Source organism: Aquarana catesbeiana, linkage group LG11 (genome assembly GCF_042186555.1).
Source record: "Aquarana catesbeiana isolate 2022-GZ linkage group LG11, ASM4218655v1, whole genome shotgun sequence".
Lineage (NCBI taxonomy): Eukaryota > Metazoa > Chordata > Amphibia > Anura > Ranidae > Aquarana > Aquarana catesbeiana.
The window spans coordinates 100,293,151-100,310,124 of record NC_133334.1 but is presented as its reverse complement, the minus strand read 5'-3'; the positions used below and the strand labels follow the sequence as shown (position 1 = coordinate 100,310,124).

General features: G+C 38.9%; 1 protein-coding gene across 1 annotated transcript in view; it reads left to right on the top strand.

The window, feature by feature from the left end:
• The window catches only part of LOC141112210 (mucin-2-like), a 245,720-nt gene that overhangs the window by 225,693 nt on the left and 3,053 nt on the right, over nucleotides 1–16,974 (top strand). The window contains exons 55-58 of the mRNA XM_073604810.1: nucleotides 195–290; nucleotides 7,218–7,346; nucleotides 8,488–8,527; nucleotides 12,655–12,778. Coding sequence (XP_073460911.1) covers nucleotides 195–290; nucleotides 7,218–7,346; nucleotides 8,488–8,527; nucleotides 12,655–12,778 — 389 coding nt within the window. The remainder of the gene's footprint in view (nucleotides 1–194; nucleotides 291–7,217; nucleotides 7,347–8,487; nucleotides 8,528–12,654; nucleotides 12,779–16,974) is intronic.

Here is a 16,974-nt window from a genome sequence, read left to right as displayed (position 1 = left end):
CTGATTCCATGCGTACTCTATGGTCTCTAATGATTAACTATTTTTCCCATTGAGCCTTGGATATACTTATATGTTATTTTGTATGTACAAGTTACATCCCGTGTACTGCTTTCCTTTGTTATGCTTTTAAACCCTCAATAAAAGGGTTTGTATGAAAAAAAAATGTGAACAAATATGTATTTTGCTTTTTGCAGGGCTATGAGTTGATGAACAGCACAAGTGATTGTTGTGGTGATTGTATACAGACTCATTGTGTCATCAATGACAAAGATGGATTAAGTTTGCTACAGGTATCTCACACTTAATATTTTTTAGAACTTGGTCTTCAAATGAATACATAAAACATTTAAAACAATCTGGTTCAACTGACAAAGCCTATTTCACTATTATTTCACTGTAATGCCCCGTACACACGGTTGGACATTGATCGGACATTCCGACAACAAAATCCTAGGATTTTTTCCGACGGATGTTGGCTCAAACTTGTCTTGCATACACACGGTCACACAAAGTTGCCGGAAAATCCGATCGTTCTAAATGCGGTGACGTAAAACACGTACGTACGTACACGGACTATAAACGGGGCAGTGGCCAATAGCTTTCATCTCTTTATTTATTCTGAGCATGCGTGGCACTTTGTCCGTTGGATTTGTGTACACACGATCGGAAATTCCGACAACGGATTTTGTTGTCGGAAAATTTTATCTCCTGCTCTCCAACTTTGTGTGTCGGAAAATCCGATGGAAAATGTCCGATGGAGCCCACACACGGTCGGAATTTCCGACAACACGCTCCGATCGGACATTTTCCATCGGAAAATCCGACCGTGTGTACGGGGCATAAGAATACCATTACTTATGCCAGAGCCTCGCTAGGTTGATATATTGCACTACCAACTATCCTAAATAATTGAATCAGTTCCTTCTTATTTAAATCAGTGAATTGAGACATTTAGATATCTTCTGTTTCAGCTTCTTTTTTAACCCGTCTACTTGTAGCATTGTGTTGGTCCATAAGCCTTATCAAAGAAACCAATATATATATATATGGGTAACAAGCCTGATAAAGCTGTTTGGAATAAGTGGCTTTCTAATATTAGGCCATATCTGCATTGCTGTACAAACCAACAGTTCTGGCTGTATAGTTCTGGCTGTATAGTTCTGGCTGTATAGTTGACAACATGGGGCATAAAGGAATGATTTGCATTAAAGTTATTCTTGTTTTTTTTGGATGGGGGATTTGTGATGGAAGTGAGACTTGCAGATACCTTCTGTTTTAAGTGCCTGCAAGGTCAAAATATGTATTCCTAATTTTCCATAATATTCAGCTGACTTCTACCTCATTTTTAATAGACATTCAGAAAGCCATACTAACCAATCAGATTTCAGCATCTGATAGTTTGCAGTAGATAGAGTAATGGTGATGAGTCCTGATTAGATAATGAGAAATACTGCTCAGTGCACACTGTTTTATGCCACCCTATGGATAATGCAATTCTAATTTGTCAGGTTTCTGCCCACCATTGGGGAGATTTCCAGCCACTTCATGTACCATAGATACACAAGGAAGTGACAGGAAATCACACTAAGTGAGTGGAAGTCCAACGTTTGCTGTAGTCCCCAGGCCAGATATTGTGAGATTTCCTCTAATCTCATAATATAACGAACATTTTAAAATGTTACTTTTCCCGGCATTTTCTATCTTGAAACTGACATTAAAACAGATCGTCACTGCACCTGAGCACCACAAATGAAAAACACTGTTTAATTCATTTTTAATATTCAAAGCAAACTCCACCATCCATCCATGTCTCCATTATATATTTTGTTGAGAAATCACTTTGAAAAACACCCCCTAGCATTTCTGGCTGTGGTCATCTTGAGTGAGGGCACATTCATGCAGAATTTACTTCCTGGAATCCCTTTGCCCTTAGCTCAAGCATGCATGCAGGAGAGTGTGCTTAACTGAGAAACCCCCTGCCCTCCTGAAGAATCCTGGGATGTATGACATAATTTACCTAGGCAAAAAAAAGCAGGAAGTAACTGAAGAAATGTAAAACAAAAACATGTAAATATGATACATTTCCCTATCTATTTACTAATGCTACCAGCATGAGGATTATAAATAATCAATGTTGATTGGGAGAGTGAAGTTCCACTTAAAGAGAAAGAGGGAGTGAATCTCCAAAGTGGGACACACACAGTAATAAAAACCTGACAAGAGACCAAACTCGTCCACACTCTAACCTAAACTACACAAGACAATAGACATTTCAAAACTCCAGACTTTGAGATTGGGGGCAGGGTCTGTTTATCCAATAAGAAGCTCCGCCCCAATTTTAACATTCCATATATAATCCTCAAAAAGATTAATCCAGTGACATTCCAACTCAAGTTACTATCTGGTATAGGAATTCCAGATGTCCCTTACATGTTTCTTCTCAAGAAAGTCTACTCCAATCTTCAGAATAGGATTCCAGCCCCCCTTCTCTATTTTTGTCAATTAAGAAAACAGTATGAGGTAGATGAAATGTTGTAAGAGCCATTATGTCATACAGTACCTGGTAAAATGGAAAGCCATTGGGCCCAACGATAGGTCTTGGATCCCAGCTAAACCTTCAGGCTGGGTGCACACTGGTGCGAATATAGATATTGCATGTGATTCACACCGCATTGCTGTGCAGATCAAATACAATGTCCGTGCGATTCAAATTCAGCCATACAGTTTGTATGGCTGAATTTGCATCGTATTCAGACCAATATCCCTGAAAACCCTTCTCTTCAGAGAAGCCTATCCTACCCACACCTAACAACTGTATTTTCATTTTTTCCATCAGCTCATCCCCCACAGTTATTACCTTTTGTTTCCACTTGACCCTTCCTTCTAGATTGTAAGCTCTAACGAGCAGGGCCCTCTGATCCCTCCTGTATTGATTTGTATTGTAAGTGTACTGTCTGCCCCATGTTGTAAAGCGCTGCGCAAACTGTTAGCGCTATATAAATCCTGTATAATAATAATAATAATAATAAATAATAATAATATGGTACAGGACCCTTTTTTTGTTCGCACTGGAATCGGATCACATGGGTGTTCACACCTATGCAATCCGATTCCTGTACCATTTCACAGATCATACTGCGGTCTGCAAACCGATCTGTGGGTGTCATTAACTTTACATTGACACATGACGTATAGATGCTATAAAAAATCATCTGGACATGATGATTGTAGAAACAGACATAAACAAAGACATGATTGCTATAAAAATGAAAATAAAATATACAAAATAACAAAAAACACAAAATGTATAATCTTGCAATAAATGATATGATACATATATATATCACACCAAAAGTTGATATTCAAAGTATCACTGCCCACCTATACTTTGCTTACCACAACTGCGCCTCGGAGTACACAAAGGAATTTTACAGAAAATCTAAAGCTGCCACCTTGAACATTAAAATATATCAAAAGTGTTTTCTTCTGTGACATACATAATCCTAAAATTGGACCAAAGTGAAAAAAACAGTGGCGCTATCTTGAAACCTAATATTTTCACCCTTAGAGTGAACCCTTTAACTAAATGAACATACAAATGTAGAATGCAAATATATATAATGAACACCAAGTGACAAGTGAAAAATATATAAAAAGCGCACAACAACTGATTATATTGAAAAAAAATTTGCATAAAAAATTGCATAAAAAATACATAAAAAAACTTAAAGTCTGTATAAAGTGATGTCTTCTTTGCAGCTTCCACCACACCCAGGTGCTGAGTGAGCCCACTCCCTAAAGAAATTCACTCACCAACTCCAATTGCCCACACTCTCGTGTAAGGCTTAAGTGCTTTTTATAACCAAACAGGAAGGATCACAACGGCAAACCAAACATCCAAATATGTGTACAGGAATCGTTCCACATGTAAATGAAAAAAGTGCTCCAATATTGTAAATCGTATAACCAGTTTATTGAAAAACACACACAATCTTCAATGTTTAAACTCACACTTTCCAAATTCAAAAAACGCAGAGTAAAACTTCCACAGCACAATGAACTCCAAAGCACAGCACAGCAAACAATTGGATACCACAGTTAAGGGTTGCAGTCACGGCAGACCCGAGGTATGCAGGCGTCAGATCACTTCTCTCACCTACTCCTCGATGGCCAGCCGCTCTGTGGTGTCCGTTTATGAAGCAGTGATCAGCGGTGATCCCGAGGATCACCGCTGATCACAGTCCATAAACAGTTTATGAAACAGTGATAATCGGGGGAGAACATGTTTGAACTTGTTCTCCCTCCGATTATCTCTACACACGGAGAATCCTCATTGAATGACACAGAAAGGGCCAGTTTATGAAGCGGTGATCTCACCGCTTCACTGGTGATCTGAGTCAGAATTCACACTCCCAGGTTCACCAGCTCAGAGGTGGTGAATCGGGGAGTGAAGAGGAAATCTGGGGGGATCTGAGGGGGAAGGAGGAAGATTTTTAACTTCCTTATGCCTCGTTCAGACCCCCCAACACTGTAAGCATGTCCCCCTGTCATATTTATGTGTATACATATATATACATATATACATATAATGTGTATATGTATATATATATATATAATGTATGTGTATATACATGTATATATAATGTGTGTGTGTATACATATGTATATAATGTAGGGGGACTCATTATTTTATTAACAGTAATTCATGCCGTCTGTCCGTGTATTGAGCGGTGATAATTTATCACTGCTTAATAAACTGACATCTCTGTATTTCTGGTGCTGTAATCTCGTAAAGTCTCACGAGATTCCAGTATCAGGAGCCTTTCTCCACTGTTGAAAGCATTTGTAGATCTCTTCACTCCTCCAAAGGTGAAGCGATCTACAAAGCTTCATAAACTGGCACACAGAGGAGAAAAATCTTCACTGTGAATGCCGGAGAATGAAGCAGTGAATAGATTTCACTGCTTCATAAACGGACACCTGTGACCGCAACCCTTAACTGTGGTATCCAATTGTTTTCTGTGCTGTGCTTTGGAGTTCATTGTGCTGTGGAAGTTTTACTCTGCGTTTTTTGAATTTGGAAAGTGTGAGTTTAAACATTGAAGATTGTGTGTGTTTTTCAATAAACTGGTTATACAATTTACACTATTGGAGCACTTTTTTCATTTACATGTGGAACGATTCCTGCACACATATTTGGATGTTTGGTTTGCCGTTGTGATCCTTCCTGTTTGGTTATAAAAAGCACTTAGGCCTTACACGAGAGTGTGGGCAATTGGAGTTGGTGAGTGAATTTCTTTAGGGAGTGGGCTCACTCAGCACCTGGGTGTGGTGGAAGCTGCAAAGAAGACATCACTTTATACAGACTTTAAGTTTTTTTATGTATTTTTTATGCAATTTTTTATGCAAATTTTTTTTCAATATAATCAGTTGTTGTGCGCTTTTTATATATTTTTCACTTGTCACTTGGTGTTCATTATATATATTTACATTCTACATTTGTATGTTCATTTAGTTAAAGGGTTCACTCTAAGGATAGCGCCACTGTTTTTTTTCACTTTGGTCCAATTTTAGGATTATGTATGTCACAGAAGAAAACACTTTTTATATATTTTAGATACATATATATAGTAGGTATCACTCCATTGTCCGTTAGTACTTTCCGGTGTCCGACATCCGGGATAAGTCCTAGCGGGACCCGACAGGTTTCAGGTTTTAAATTCCTTTCATCAGGGGTAATTTATACAGGGGGATTTGTATTCAAAAGTGGGGTGAACAGCATCACATTCAGGCAAAGGTGGCGATATTGCAGCAAGAACAATAGATGGCGCTGTCAGAGGATGGTCCCTGAAGGGGTTTGGATCAAACCTGAACGGTTCAAATAATAGTCCTCCCTACAGAGCGTATATGTGGTCTTAAAACCTCCCGAGTGGTAGTTATGAGTGAATATAGATACCAGCTTTCAGTCATGAAAAAGATCTCACAGTGTCAATAGGTTCAGGATTCAAATCCTCTATTCATAGTATAGCTGCAATAGGAGTCACTTATTCCGACTATTACGGGGGTCCCTGAGACACCATGCGTCATGGGGGGGTACAAACTACCTTTTTAAAAATTACCTGGGCCACATTTGCTATTTCTCTCTGCACTCTCAGCAAGATCCATTGTAAAAGATCAAATAAAAAAAGATAAAAAAGCATGGACAACATAGAAAAAGTAAGTGTGTGAAAGAAATAAACCATAAAATCTTTTAACTACCTAAAGAGTAATTCCACTTTTGCTTTTGTTGAGAAAAAAAAATTCCATTCTGGGTGATCTTTGTAGATTGCAGGGATTTTAACAAACTTTGTTGCAGAGTCCTTCCTTTTGTTATTCAGAAGAAATAGCTGTTTGTTTGTCTGTGTCCATGTGAAAAGTGAACCTATATGGGAGTGATTTTGCAATTATCAATCAGCTGCTACACCTGCAGGGCTCTAATGAGGAAGTTGGCAGGGTCTGCATCCCTTTAGACGTGATGTACCCTTGGGAGTATCTCACCAAAAATGAAATTTTTTTGTTGCAGTGCATGCCCAAAATCGAATTTGTATCTTAGTGCAGACTTTTGTGAAAATCAGTAAGCCAATCACATAAGCAGGAAATTAGATATCTGGGAGGCGTTCTGTACACCATCTGTTTACAGAATGCCTCCAGGTAGCCATATTTCATTGCATTTTACAGAAAATGACAGCGCTGCAGATTAAAAAAATGTAATTTTTAATAACATTCAATTGCAATATGACTTGTGTGGCAATTGTATACGCTATATTATTTTTTTTTCCCATGAAAGTGGAGTTACCCTTTAAATCCAGTCCAAATATTTTTTTTTTCCTTACTGGATTAAGCAAGCACCACAACACAGAATACTGTCTGCTGGGGCCCCAGAGGCTCTCACAATAAAGGGCCAAAGGGTTAGGCAAGGATGTTAAATACAAATCATTTATGTGGGATTAGTTTAGAGTAAAATAGTGCATAGGAAGAATGTACGTCAAAACACAAGCATTTTTTAGGATTTATACAGTATGTTGTAATTGTAGATGTTTTTAAATAAACATGACCAATCTTTATGTTTTCTGGTCCCTTACACTGTGTGGCCTGACATAACACTTATTTATAGGCTTGTTTATAAAGATTATTGATGCTAGTAAATCATAGTTTTCCAATCCCTTGTTTTTTTGTAGCCTGGAGAGTCGAGAAAGTCAGAGTATGATTCTTGTACAGTGTACAACTGTACTGTGATCAATGGTCAGTTCAGCACATCAGTCTCACAAACCCCGTGCCCGTACTTCAATGAAAATAACTGCGTACCTGTAAGTAAAATATTACTCATTGCTTTTAAAATGAAACTAACCTTTTTTTTGTAATGTTAATTGTATCTATTTTTTTTAAGCTTATACTTTTAGAAACTGTTTTTATATCATTTTGGAACATCATACTGTATATACAGTATTTGTATAACAGAAAACATTTAATATATGACAAAGGATTACCAAAGCACTCTGAGTTATCTAAAGAGGCAGACAAATGTGTAACTACCTGCTCTTAGGCTCTCTTTGTCTGAATAAAACACTCTGATAGGGGTTAATTTACTGAAATGACTCATTGCTATGATTTATTCACCTGTGTTTATAATTCAGCTTGAGCTGTGGAATTTGGTCAACAATAGTTTATAATGGAGGGACTAGGCAATCTCTAAAAACATGTGGAAAAGTGCCTCTAGCTCCACTTGTCGACCCAAAAGAATTCCAAATTTTAAAGGGGCCCCTATATTAGATATGTCTTCATGCTAAGGGTATGCATGCAGTGTAAGTGTAACACTTACAGGTATTACTACCTTTCACAGAGATCACAATGCCTTCATATGATTTTCTTTCCTGAAGTAAGATGACACTTTGGGGGTTATTTACAAAAGGAAAATCCACTTTGCACTGCAAGTGCACTTGGAAGTAAAGTTGCTGTAGATCCGAGGGGGACATGCAAGGAAAATAAAAAACAGCATTTTAGATTGCACATAATTGGATGATAAAATCAGCAGAGCTTCCCCTCATTTCAGATCTACCCCTTAGATTTAGAGCGACTTGCAGTGCAAAGTGGATTTGCTTTTCGTAAATAACCCCCTTTGCTCAGAAATTTTATAGGGTCAGGATCTATTTCTGGTTCTACGATAACACAGTACATCCTGGTGCTTATGCAGTTTTTAGTTGTGTTCACAAATGTCTGACAGAGATCCTTTCACCTTGTGATTTTCTAAAAGGTTACATTTATTTAGTTTGAATACTGCGAGAAATACTTTTTTCAGTCTGTTTGATGTTTCTGTATATATTTAGCTTATAGGACTTCAAAAATGGTTAGTTTGGTGTCCAATGGTTATTACAATGATCATTTTTTGTATCCTACTAGCATACCCAAAATATATATTTTAAAAAAATATAACTTGTTTATATTTTTCAGGGAACCATTGAACTTTCACCGAATGGCTGCTGTAAGCAATGTAAGTACTTATTCATTGAAATGTACAAATTTGTAGAAGTTATTGTGTTTCTTTTTTTTTTCCAAGTGCTATTGTGGCAGTTGTCTATTCTGCATTAGCTTGGTTTACTTTGGATTTAATTGCTTAGTAAATATCAACTATAGAGATAACCGGATACGCTATTCTGTTAGTATTTCAGCCTTGTTACATTAGCCAGCATTTACTTGACACTCCCTAGTCACACTCACTGTATAGCTAATAGGATCAGTAAGCTTTAGACAAATGTAACCAGTAAATGTAAAAAAAAAAAAACTCTTTGTTGAAAAGAGAGACAAACCATTTACAGTGCAACAAGCATCATAATTGAAAGACAAATGGTAACAGTTTTATACAAAGTAAAGATGTTAGAATTAACAGCACATGTGATACAAAAAACACAAACAGTGAATAATGACAGTGATACATGTATAATCATCAATAGCACCTATTGAATTATATGGTGTGCAGACCGTTAACCTCCCTGGCGGTATGATTATTTCGGATTTTAGGTGCTGAAAGCGGTACAATTATTTTGCATGGAAATTTGGCGTTTTATATTGTAGGTCTGTAATTCTTAACAATAACACACTTAAATCTGTCCAAACAAGAGTCTAGTAGATATCCCGGGTATGATAAAGTTTGAAACACAAAAACATAAATTATAATATAATAAATAAAAATAAATAATTAAAAAAAATAAAAATAAATAGTAATATAATAAATTTCCCCACGATTCACTATCGCTCAATTCTGCAAGTGTTCTAATTTACTATCGCTGTTTTCTAGCTGGTCTAAAGCCACTTTTGATGTAAAGGGACACTTTTTGGTTGCTATGGACAATCTCCAGTTTCCAGGCAGAAAGAACAGTATATATCACATAAAACTGCATGCAGGGCATGGGCCAGAGCACTGGGGACAAAAGGGATGTGAAATAATTTCATACAGTACTGTAATCTGTAAGATTACACTGTACTGTATGTGTTATGATTTTTACTTTTTTTTTTAATTTGCCGCCAGGCTCCGCCCCCGTGCGTCGCAACGCTCGCAGGGAACGGAGCCTGGCAAGGAGAGGCTTCGGAGGAGGACGGAGCCCACGGACACTGCGGGGGACATCGCAGGATCCCGGGGACAAGGTAAGTAAAGCCACACCAGGATCCTGCGATGTAATCCCAAGTGTGGCTCGGGGTTACCGCTAATGGTCCTGAATTTTAACCCCGAGCCACACTCGGGAAAACCGCCAGGGAGGCTACATAGCTCAGTGGAAGATAAACAATGAATAGTGGATTGTACCCATAAGGTAAACATTTACATAGTGGTTTGTTAATCCTCTACACATGTAGAGGTATTCTCCAACCATCTATCCCATATCTTATGGTACTTATTTGGGCATCCTCTATAAATATATAGAACTTTTATGTAGGGTAACATAGCGTTAATGGTCACAATCCAATGCTGGATGGTCAGAGGTGACTCTCTGAGCCAAACCCTTGCCATTAACACTCTGGCCATAAAGTGTGTTTCTTGTAGAAAAATATCTTCCTCTGAGGTGAAACAGAAGGTCCAATAAGCATTGCTTAGGGCAGAGGGTTAGTGGGGAGCCCATTTGGTCATGTAGGAATTTGAAAACTTATGTCCAGTACCCTTGGATAACAGGACAAGACTACATTAAACGGTAGAAGGTGCCACTGGTCTCACCACATCTGGGGCACTCTGGGTTGTAATTTGGCTGATATTTAGATAAATGGATAGGCGTTAGATAGGACCTATAAAAAATGTACAGGTGAGTGAGGCGGTTAGAAAGTTTGAGAGATACTAATTTACAGGTTTCTAGAACCTCATCCCAGTCTTCAACAGCGAGTTCCCCAACATCCTCCACCCACCATGATTTTAATTGGTAAGCCAGGTTAGTAGCAGCTGGCAGTAGGAGATAGCTATAAAATGTAGAAATTAGCTTTTTAGGGTCCGGGCCCATAATTACCTCCACCAGGTACAGGGAATGGAGGTAACGAAAAAACATGTTTGGGTAATACAAAGTCTTACGTTTCTTAAAATGATTTAACCCCAAAATTGGAGCGAACATGTTAGACATATATAACCTCCCTGTCAACCCATAGCCTATGATCGGGCACTGATAATAATTCAGCTAAATGCAGGTTACTTCAAAAGGGTGTGTGGGCATGAAATGGAGAAGCATTTGTTTGACTCATGGCCAAATTCCAAATTTTACAGTGATGAAATAGTATTTGTCCCTGGTCTCCCAGGTAGATAGGATTGTGTGAGCCACTCAGAAAAATCTGGAAGGGGTGAATAAGGGGGTGAGGAATACTGGGACATATTAAAGTAATGTATCTATCCCTCTCCCCCTTATCGAGATAAAAAAAATTGTAAAGTTGTGAGTCTATATAATGAAGGTTAAAGACAGGCAAGGCTGTACCACCTAGATACATGGGGCTTTTCAGGGTACGCCATGACAGTTTGTGACAGAAATAAATAAATGTGTTAAGTAGAGATCCCATTGACTTTAAAAAGCAGGGTAGGATATATAAAGGGGCTTGTCAGACTATATAAAGGAGCTTATGGAGTAATATAATTTTCAGTAAATTAATGTGCCCCATAACTCCAAAAGGAAGTCGGACCATGTCTGCGTTTTGGACTTAAGAACTGTGTAAAGGGGTTCGAGATTGAGCCTAATATAATATCCTAGGGAACGAGAAATCTGGATGCCCAGATACCTGATCTGACTTACTCTTATCACAGGGAGGGAGGCCTGCCCAACAGTGGGAGCCCCTATGTCTAAGGGAAGGATTTGGTCCAATTGATTTGTAAACTTGAGAACTCTCCAAAGCGTTTAATAAGATGCAGAGCAACTGATCGCGATGGACCTGCATCCTTCAGCTACAAAAGCATATCATCCACATAGAGGCTAATAGTTTTAACTACTGGACCTGAATGAAGGCCTCTAATGTCTGGATGTGTTCTGATAGTAATTGTCAAAGGTTCTAGTCATAAGGCCAGTGTGTAGAGCAGTGGGAACATTTTGCATCCCTGTCATGTACCTCTAGAGAGGGGAATAGGTTCAGAGACCCTACCATTGATCTGTATCTGAGCTGCGGGGGGCTGATACAAGAGCTGGAGCCATTTGGTGAAATTCAGGCCAAAGCCAAACCTGCAAATACATTACCATAAATAACCCCATTTTACTAAATCAAATGCCTTGGCGGCATCTAGACTGACCATGGCTCTAGAGCCAATGGAGTCATGGGTGGACTTGAGGTTCATAAAAAGCCATCTTATATTAAAGGCCATGTTTTTAATAGACATAAAATCTACCTGGCCTGGATGGATTAGGCTAAGTATACCTTTATTATAAAGCGTAATGCTAAAATTTTGGCTAGGAATTTTACATCAGTAAATGTCACATTTAGGCTATATGAGTGTAGTTTTCTCTCATTTAGCCCGCAGAGTGAAAGAGAGAAATCAGTCGATTTCCCCATCCATGCTAACAGCATTGATGGAAAACTCTCCACTGCCGGTTATTGTATTCAACCAGCCGCAGCATCCATAGCTGCCTAAATACCGGAACGGTAAATGCATCTCATAGGCTGCAGTCACTGTTTAGTCAGTAATTTCCCCCCAATTCAGTCGATTTTTAGATTGTCTTTTATTGAGCTGGGCTGTGCCGAAAATGCCACCTGCAGCTGAATCGACCAAAATTTGAGCCATGTATTGCTACCTTTACAACAAAATTTGTTTTAGTTCAGTCAGTCTCCAGTTCAGTCTCCATGGTGCTGAAACTATGTTTTTACATCTTGTAGTTTGGCATTTTTTGTTTAATTAAATGCACCCTATAACAAAGTGTTCAACTTTCACCTTAAATGTACAGGTTGAACACTCCACCTTTCCATTATAAAATGCTATGATCTGGCATCTCAAGCCAGGAATGTTTGGCAAATATACAATGACTGTAGAGGTATAAATACTGCTTAGTGAATTGTGGGCAAATGTTTGTGCAGGCAAATCCTTTATACATATGTGCCTATGTTAATTTCAGATAACATATCCTTTTATAACTCTGAGCTGTTTTTGATGTGTTTTTATTAACCCCACAGGTATTGAAACCAGCCCGTCCTGCAAGTTGCATCAAAAATTGGAATACCTATCTTACAATAACTGCCAATCAGAAGATATAGTGAATATAACTTATTGTGAAGGATCTTGCAATACCCTTTCCATGTAAGATCATTATTCTATTAAATAAGCAAATTGTAGAAATTTATGCTAAGGAACTTATCTTTTTTTTTTATTACAAACACTCTAAAATTGAAAGTTAAATATTATGCATGTATGCGTATTTGCAAATCTGTGTGACCTTTTGCATTATCCATATTTAATATTATCTATAGCCTTTCATGCCTAGTCTATTCCTTTGACTTTAGTAGGGGATAATGAAGAGATGCTATCATCTGAAGGAAGCTATATAATCATTCCCTCACCAAAGTATCCATTTTCATTCTTGGCCAGGAAGTAGGCAGTTCTGTTCCCACCCTAATCCTCTTTCTCTTCTGCTAATTTATCATCCATTTGTTACTTGATTTTCCAAAATGCAGCTGTCAATCAAATCAGATGGGAGAATACAGGACAGGACCAGAGGAACCATGTTGTTCTTTGCAATAATGGTCTCTGTTCCTCAAGTAGTCCGAGTGGAGCAGTGGTCTCCAAACTGCAGCCTGGGGGCCAGATGCGGCCCTTTGCTTGCTTTGAGTACTATTCCATCCAATGACACCAACAATGGTGCGTAATTCCTATTGCTGACACCAACAATGGGGCACTATTAGAAGCACATCTGTGAGGTCAGCCACTGATGTGGATGAGAAGGCCTGGCTCGTAGTCTCCGCTCTAATTCATCCCAAAGGTGTTCTATCGAGTTGAGGTCAGTTGCCCCAAATTCGCTCATCCATGTCTTTATGGACCTTGCTTTGTGCACTGGCGTGCAGTCATGTTGGAACAGGAAGGGCCATCCCAAAACTGTTCCCACAAAGTTGGGAGCATGAAATCGTCCAAAATGTCTTGGTATGCTGACTCCTTAAGTGTTCCCTTCACTGGAAATAAGGGGCCAAGCCCAACCCCTGAAAAAAAACTCCCACACCATAATTCCCCTTTAACCAAATGATTTGCACCAATGCACAAAGCAAGGTCCATAAAGACATGGGTGAGAGAGTTTGGGGTGGAGGGACTTGGCTGGCCTGCACAGAGTCCTGACCTCAAAGCGATAGAACACCTTTGGAATGAATTGGAGCGGAGACTGCCAGCCAGGCATTCTCGTTCACATCAGTGCCTGACCTCACAAAGGCGCTTCTAGAAGAATGGTTAAACATTCCCATAGACACACTCCTAAACGTTGTGGACAGCCTTCCCTGAAGAGTTAAAGCTGTTAAAGCTGCAAAGGGTGGGACAACTCAATATTGAACCCTACAGACTAAGGCTCCATTCACACTAGCGCGTTTTTTGATGCATTTTGCAGAAATGCATGGGAATTTTTTAACATGGGATCCTATGGAACATGTTCACATCAATGCCTTTTTGTACCTCTGCGTTTTTGGAAAGGGTCAGGGACTTTTTTTCATGCAAAAAGCAGCGTTTTGCATGTAATGGATTTCAATGGACAAGCATCAAAAACGCAAGTGCACCGTTTTTGCAGCGTTTTTGCAGCGTTTTTGGTGCGTTTTTGGTGCGTTTTTGCCGTTTTTTTTTTTTTTTTTTTTATTTATTTTTTTTTGTAATTTTTTTTTAAGACTGTAAAAAAAAATGAAAAAAAAAAAAAAAAAACGCAAAACGCAAATCGCGGCAAAAACGCGGCAAAAACGCCGCAAAAACGCTACAAAAACGCTGCTCAAAAACGTGGCAAGCATGAAAAAAAAACCTCCAAAAACGCTCAAAAGCAACATGCATAGGTGTGAATCGAGCCTAAGACTGGGATGCCATCAAAGTTCATGGGTGTGTAAAGGCGGGTATCCTAAAAGTTTTGGTAATATAGTGTATATGTGTGTGTGTATGTGTACATATATATATATATATATATATATATATATATATATATATATATATATACACACACAATGCTGTGTGCTGTGAAAAAGTATTTTCCCCCTTTCTGATTTTTAATTTTTTTGCATAGTTGTCACACTTAAATGACTCACATCATCAAACAAATTTTATTACTACACAAAAATAACCTGAGTAAAAACAAAATGCAGTTTTTAAATTATGGTTTCATTTAAGGCAAAAAAGCTGTCCAAACCTGCCTGGCTTTATGTGAAAAAGTAATTGCCCCCTAAACCTAATAACTGGTTGTGCCACCCTTGCGGCAACAACTGCAATCAAGCGTTTGCGATAACTGGTAATGAGTCTTTCACATTGCTGTGGAGCAATTTTGGCCCACTCTTCTTTGCAGAATTGTTTTAATTCAGCCATACTGGAGGGTTTTCCAGCATGAACGGCCTATGTAAGGTCATGATACAGCATCGCAAGTGGATTTAAGTCCGGGCTTTGACTAGGCCACTCCAAAACCTACATTTTGTTTGAACCATTTGGAGGTGGACTTGCTGTTGTGTTTCGGATCATTGTCCTGCTGCATAACCCAAGTGCACTTAAGCTTGAGGTCACAAACTGATGGCCGGACATTCTCCTTTAGGATTTTCTGGTAGAGCTCAGACTTCATGGTTCCATCAATTATGGTAAGTCGTCCAGGTTCTGAAGCTGCAAAGCAGCCCCAGACCATCACGCTACCACCACCATGTCTGACTGTTGGTATGATGTTCTTGTTATGAAATGTTGTATAAATTTTTGCCAGATGTAACGGGACGCACACCTTCCAAAAAGTTTAATTTTTGTCCCATCAGTCCACAGAATATTTGCCTAAAAGTCTTGGGGGTAATCTACCACATTTACCAAATGTTTTTTGGTAAATGTGAGATGAGCCTTTGTGTTGTTTTTGGTCAGCAGTGGCTTTGGCCTTGGAACTCTCCCATAGATGCCATTTCTGCCCAGGCTCTTTCTTATTATTGAATCATGAACACTGATCTTACCTGAGGCAAGTGAGGCCTGCAGTTCTTAGGATGTTGTTCTGGGTTCTTTTATGACCTCCTGGATGAGTCGTCGTCATGCTCTTGGAGTAATTTTTGTAGGCCGGCCACTCCTGGGAAGGTTCACCACTGTTCCAAGTTATCTCCATTTGTGGATAATGGCTCTCCCGTGGTTCACTGGAGTTCCAAAGCCTTAGAAATGCCTTTGAAACCCCTCCTACACCGATACATGTTTGTTTCTAATCTGTTCTTGAGTTTTTTTAGATTGTGGCATGATGTGTGGCTTTTTGCGATCTGTTAGCATTCTTCACTTTGATTTCTTGATTCAACAGGTCTGGCAGTAATCAGGCCTGGGTGTGGCAAGTGAAATTTAACTCAGCTTTCCAAAAAATTGAGGTTAATCACAGTTCATTCATTATTCAGCATGGGAGAGGGCAATTACTTTTTCACATAGGGCCAGGCAGGTTTGAACAGCTTTTTTCCCCTAATAAATGAAATAAAAATTTAAAAACTGCATCTTGGATTTAATCGGGTTATCTTTGTGTAGTATTAACATTTTTTGATGATCTGAATCATTTAAGTGTGAGAAATATGCAAAAAAATAAAAAAATCAGGAAGGGGAAAATACTTTTTCACAGCACTGTATATAGTATCTTACAAAAGTGAGTACACTCCTCACATTTTTGTAAATCTTTTATTATATTTTTTCATGTGACAACACTGAAGAAATCAAACTTTGCTACAATGTAAAGTAGTGAGTGTACAGCTTGTATAGCAGTGTAAATTTTCTGTCCCCTCAAAATAACTCAACACACAGCCATTACTGTCTAAACCGCTGGCAACAAAAGTGAGTACACCCCTAAGTGAAAATGTCCAAATTGGGCCCAATTAGCCATTTTCCCTCCCCGATGTCATGTGACTTGTAAATGTTACAAGGTCTCAGGTGTGAATGGGGATCAGGTGTGTTAAATTTGGTGTTATCTCTCTCACTCTCCCATACTGGTCACTGGAAGTTCAACATGGCACCTCATGGCAAAGAACTCTCTGAGGATCCAAAAAAAATAACTGTTGCTCTACATGAAGATGGCCTAGGCTATAAGAAGATTGCCAAGACCCTGAAACTGAGCTGCAGCACGGTGGCCAAGACCATGCAGCAGTTTAACAGGACAGGTTCCACTCAGAAGAGGCCTCACCATGGTGGACCAAAGAAGTTGAGTGTACATGCTCAGTGTCAGATCCAGAGGTTGTCTTTGGGAAATAGACCTATGAGTGCTGCCAACATTGCTGCAGAGGTTGAAGGAGTGGGGGGTCAGCCTGTCAGTGCTAAAACCATACGCCACACACTGC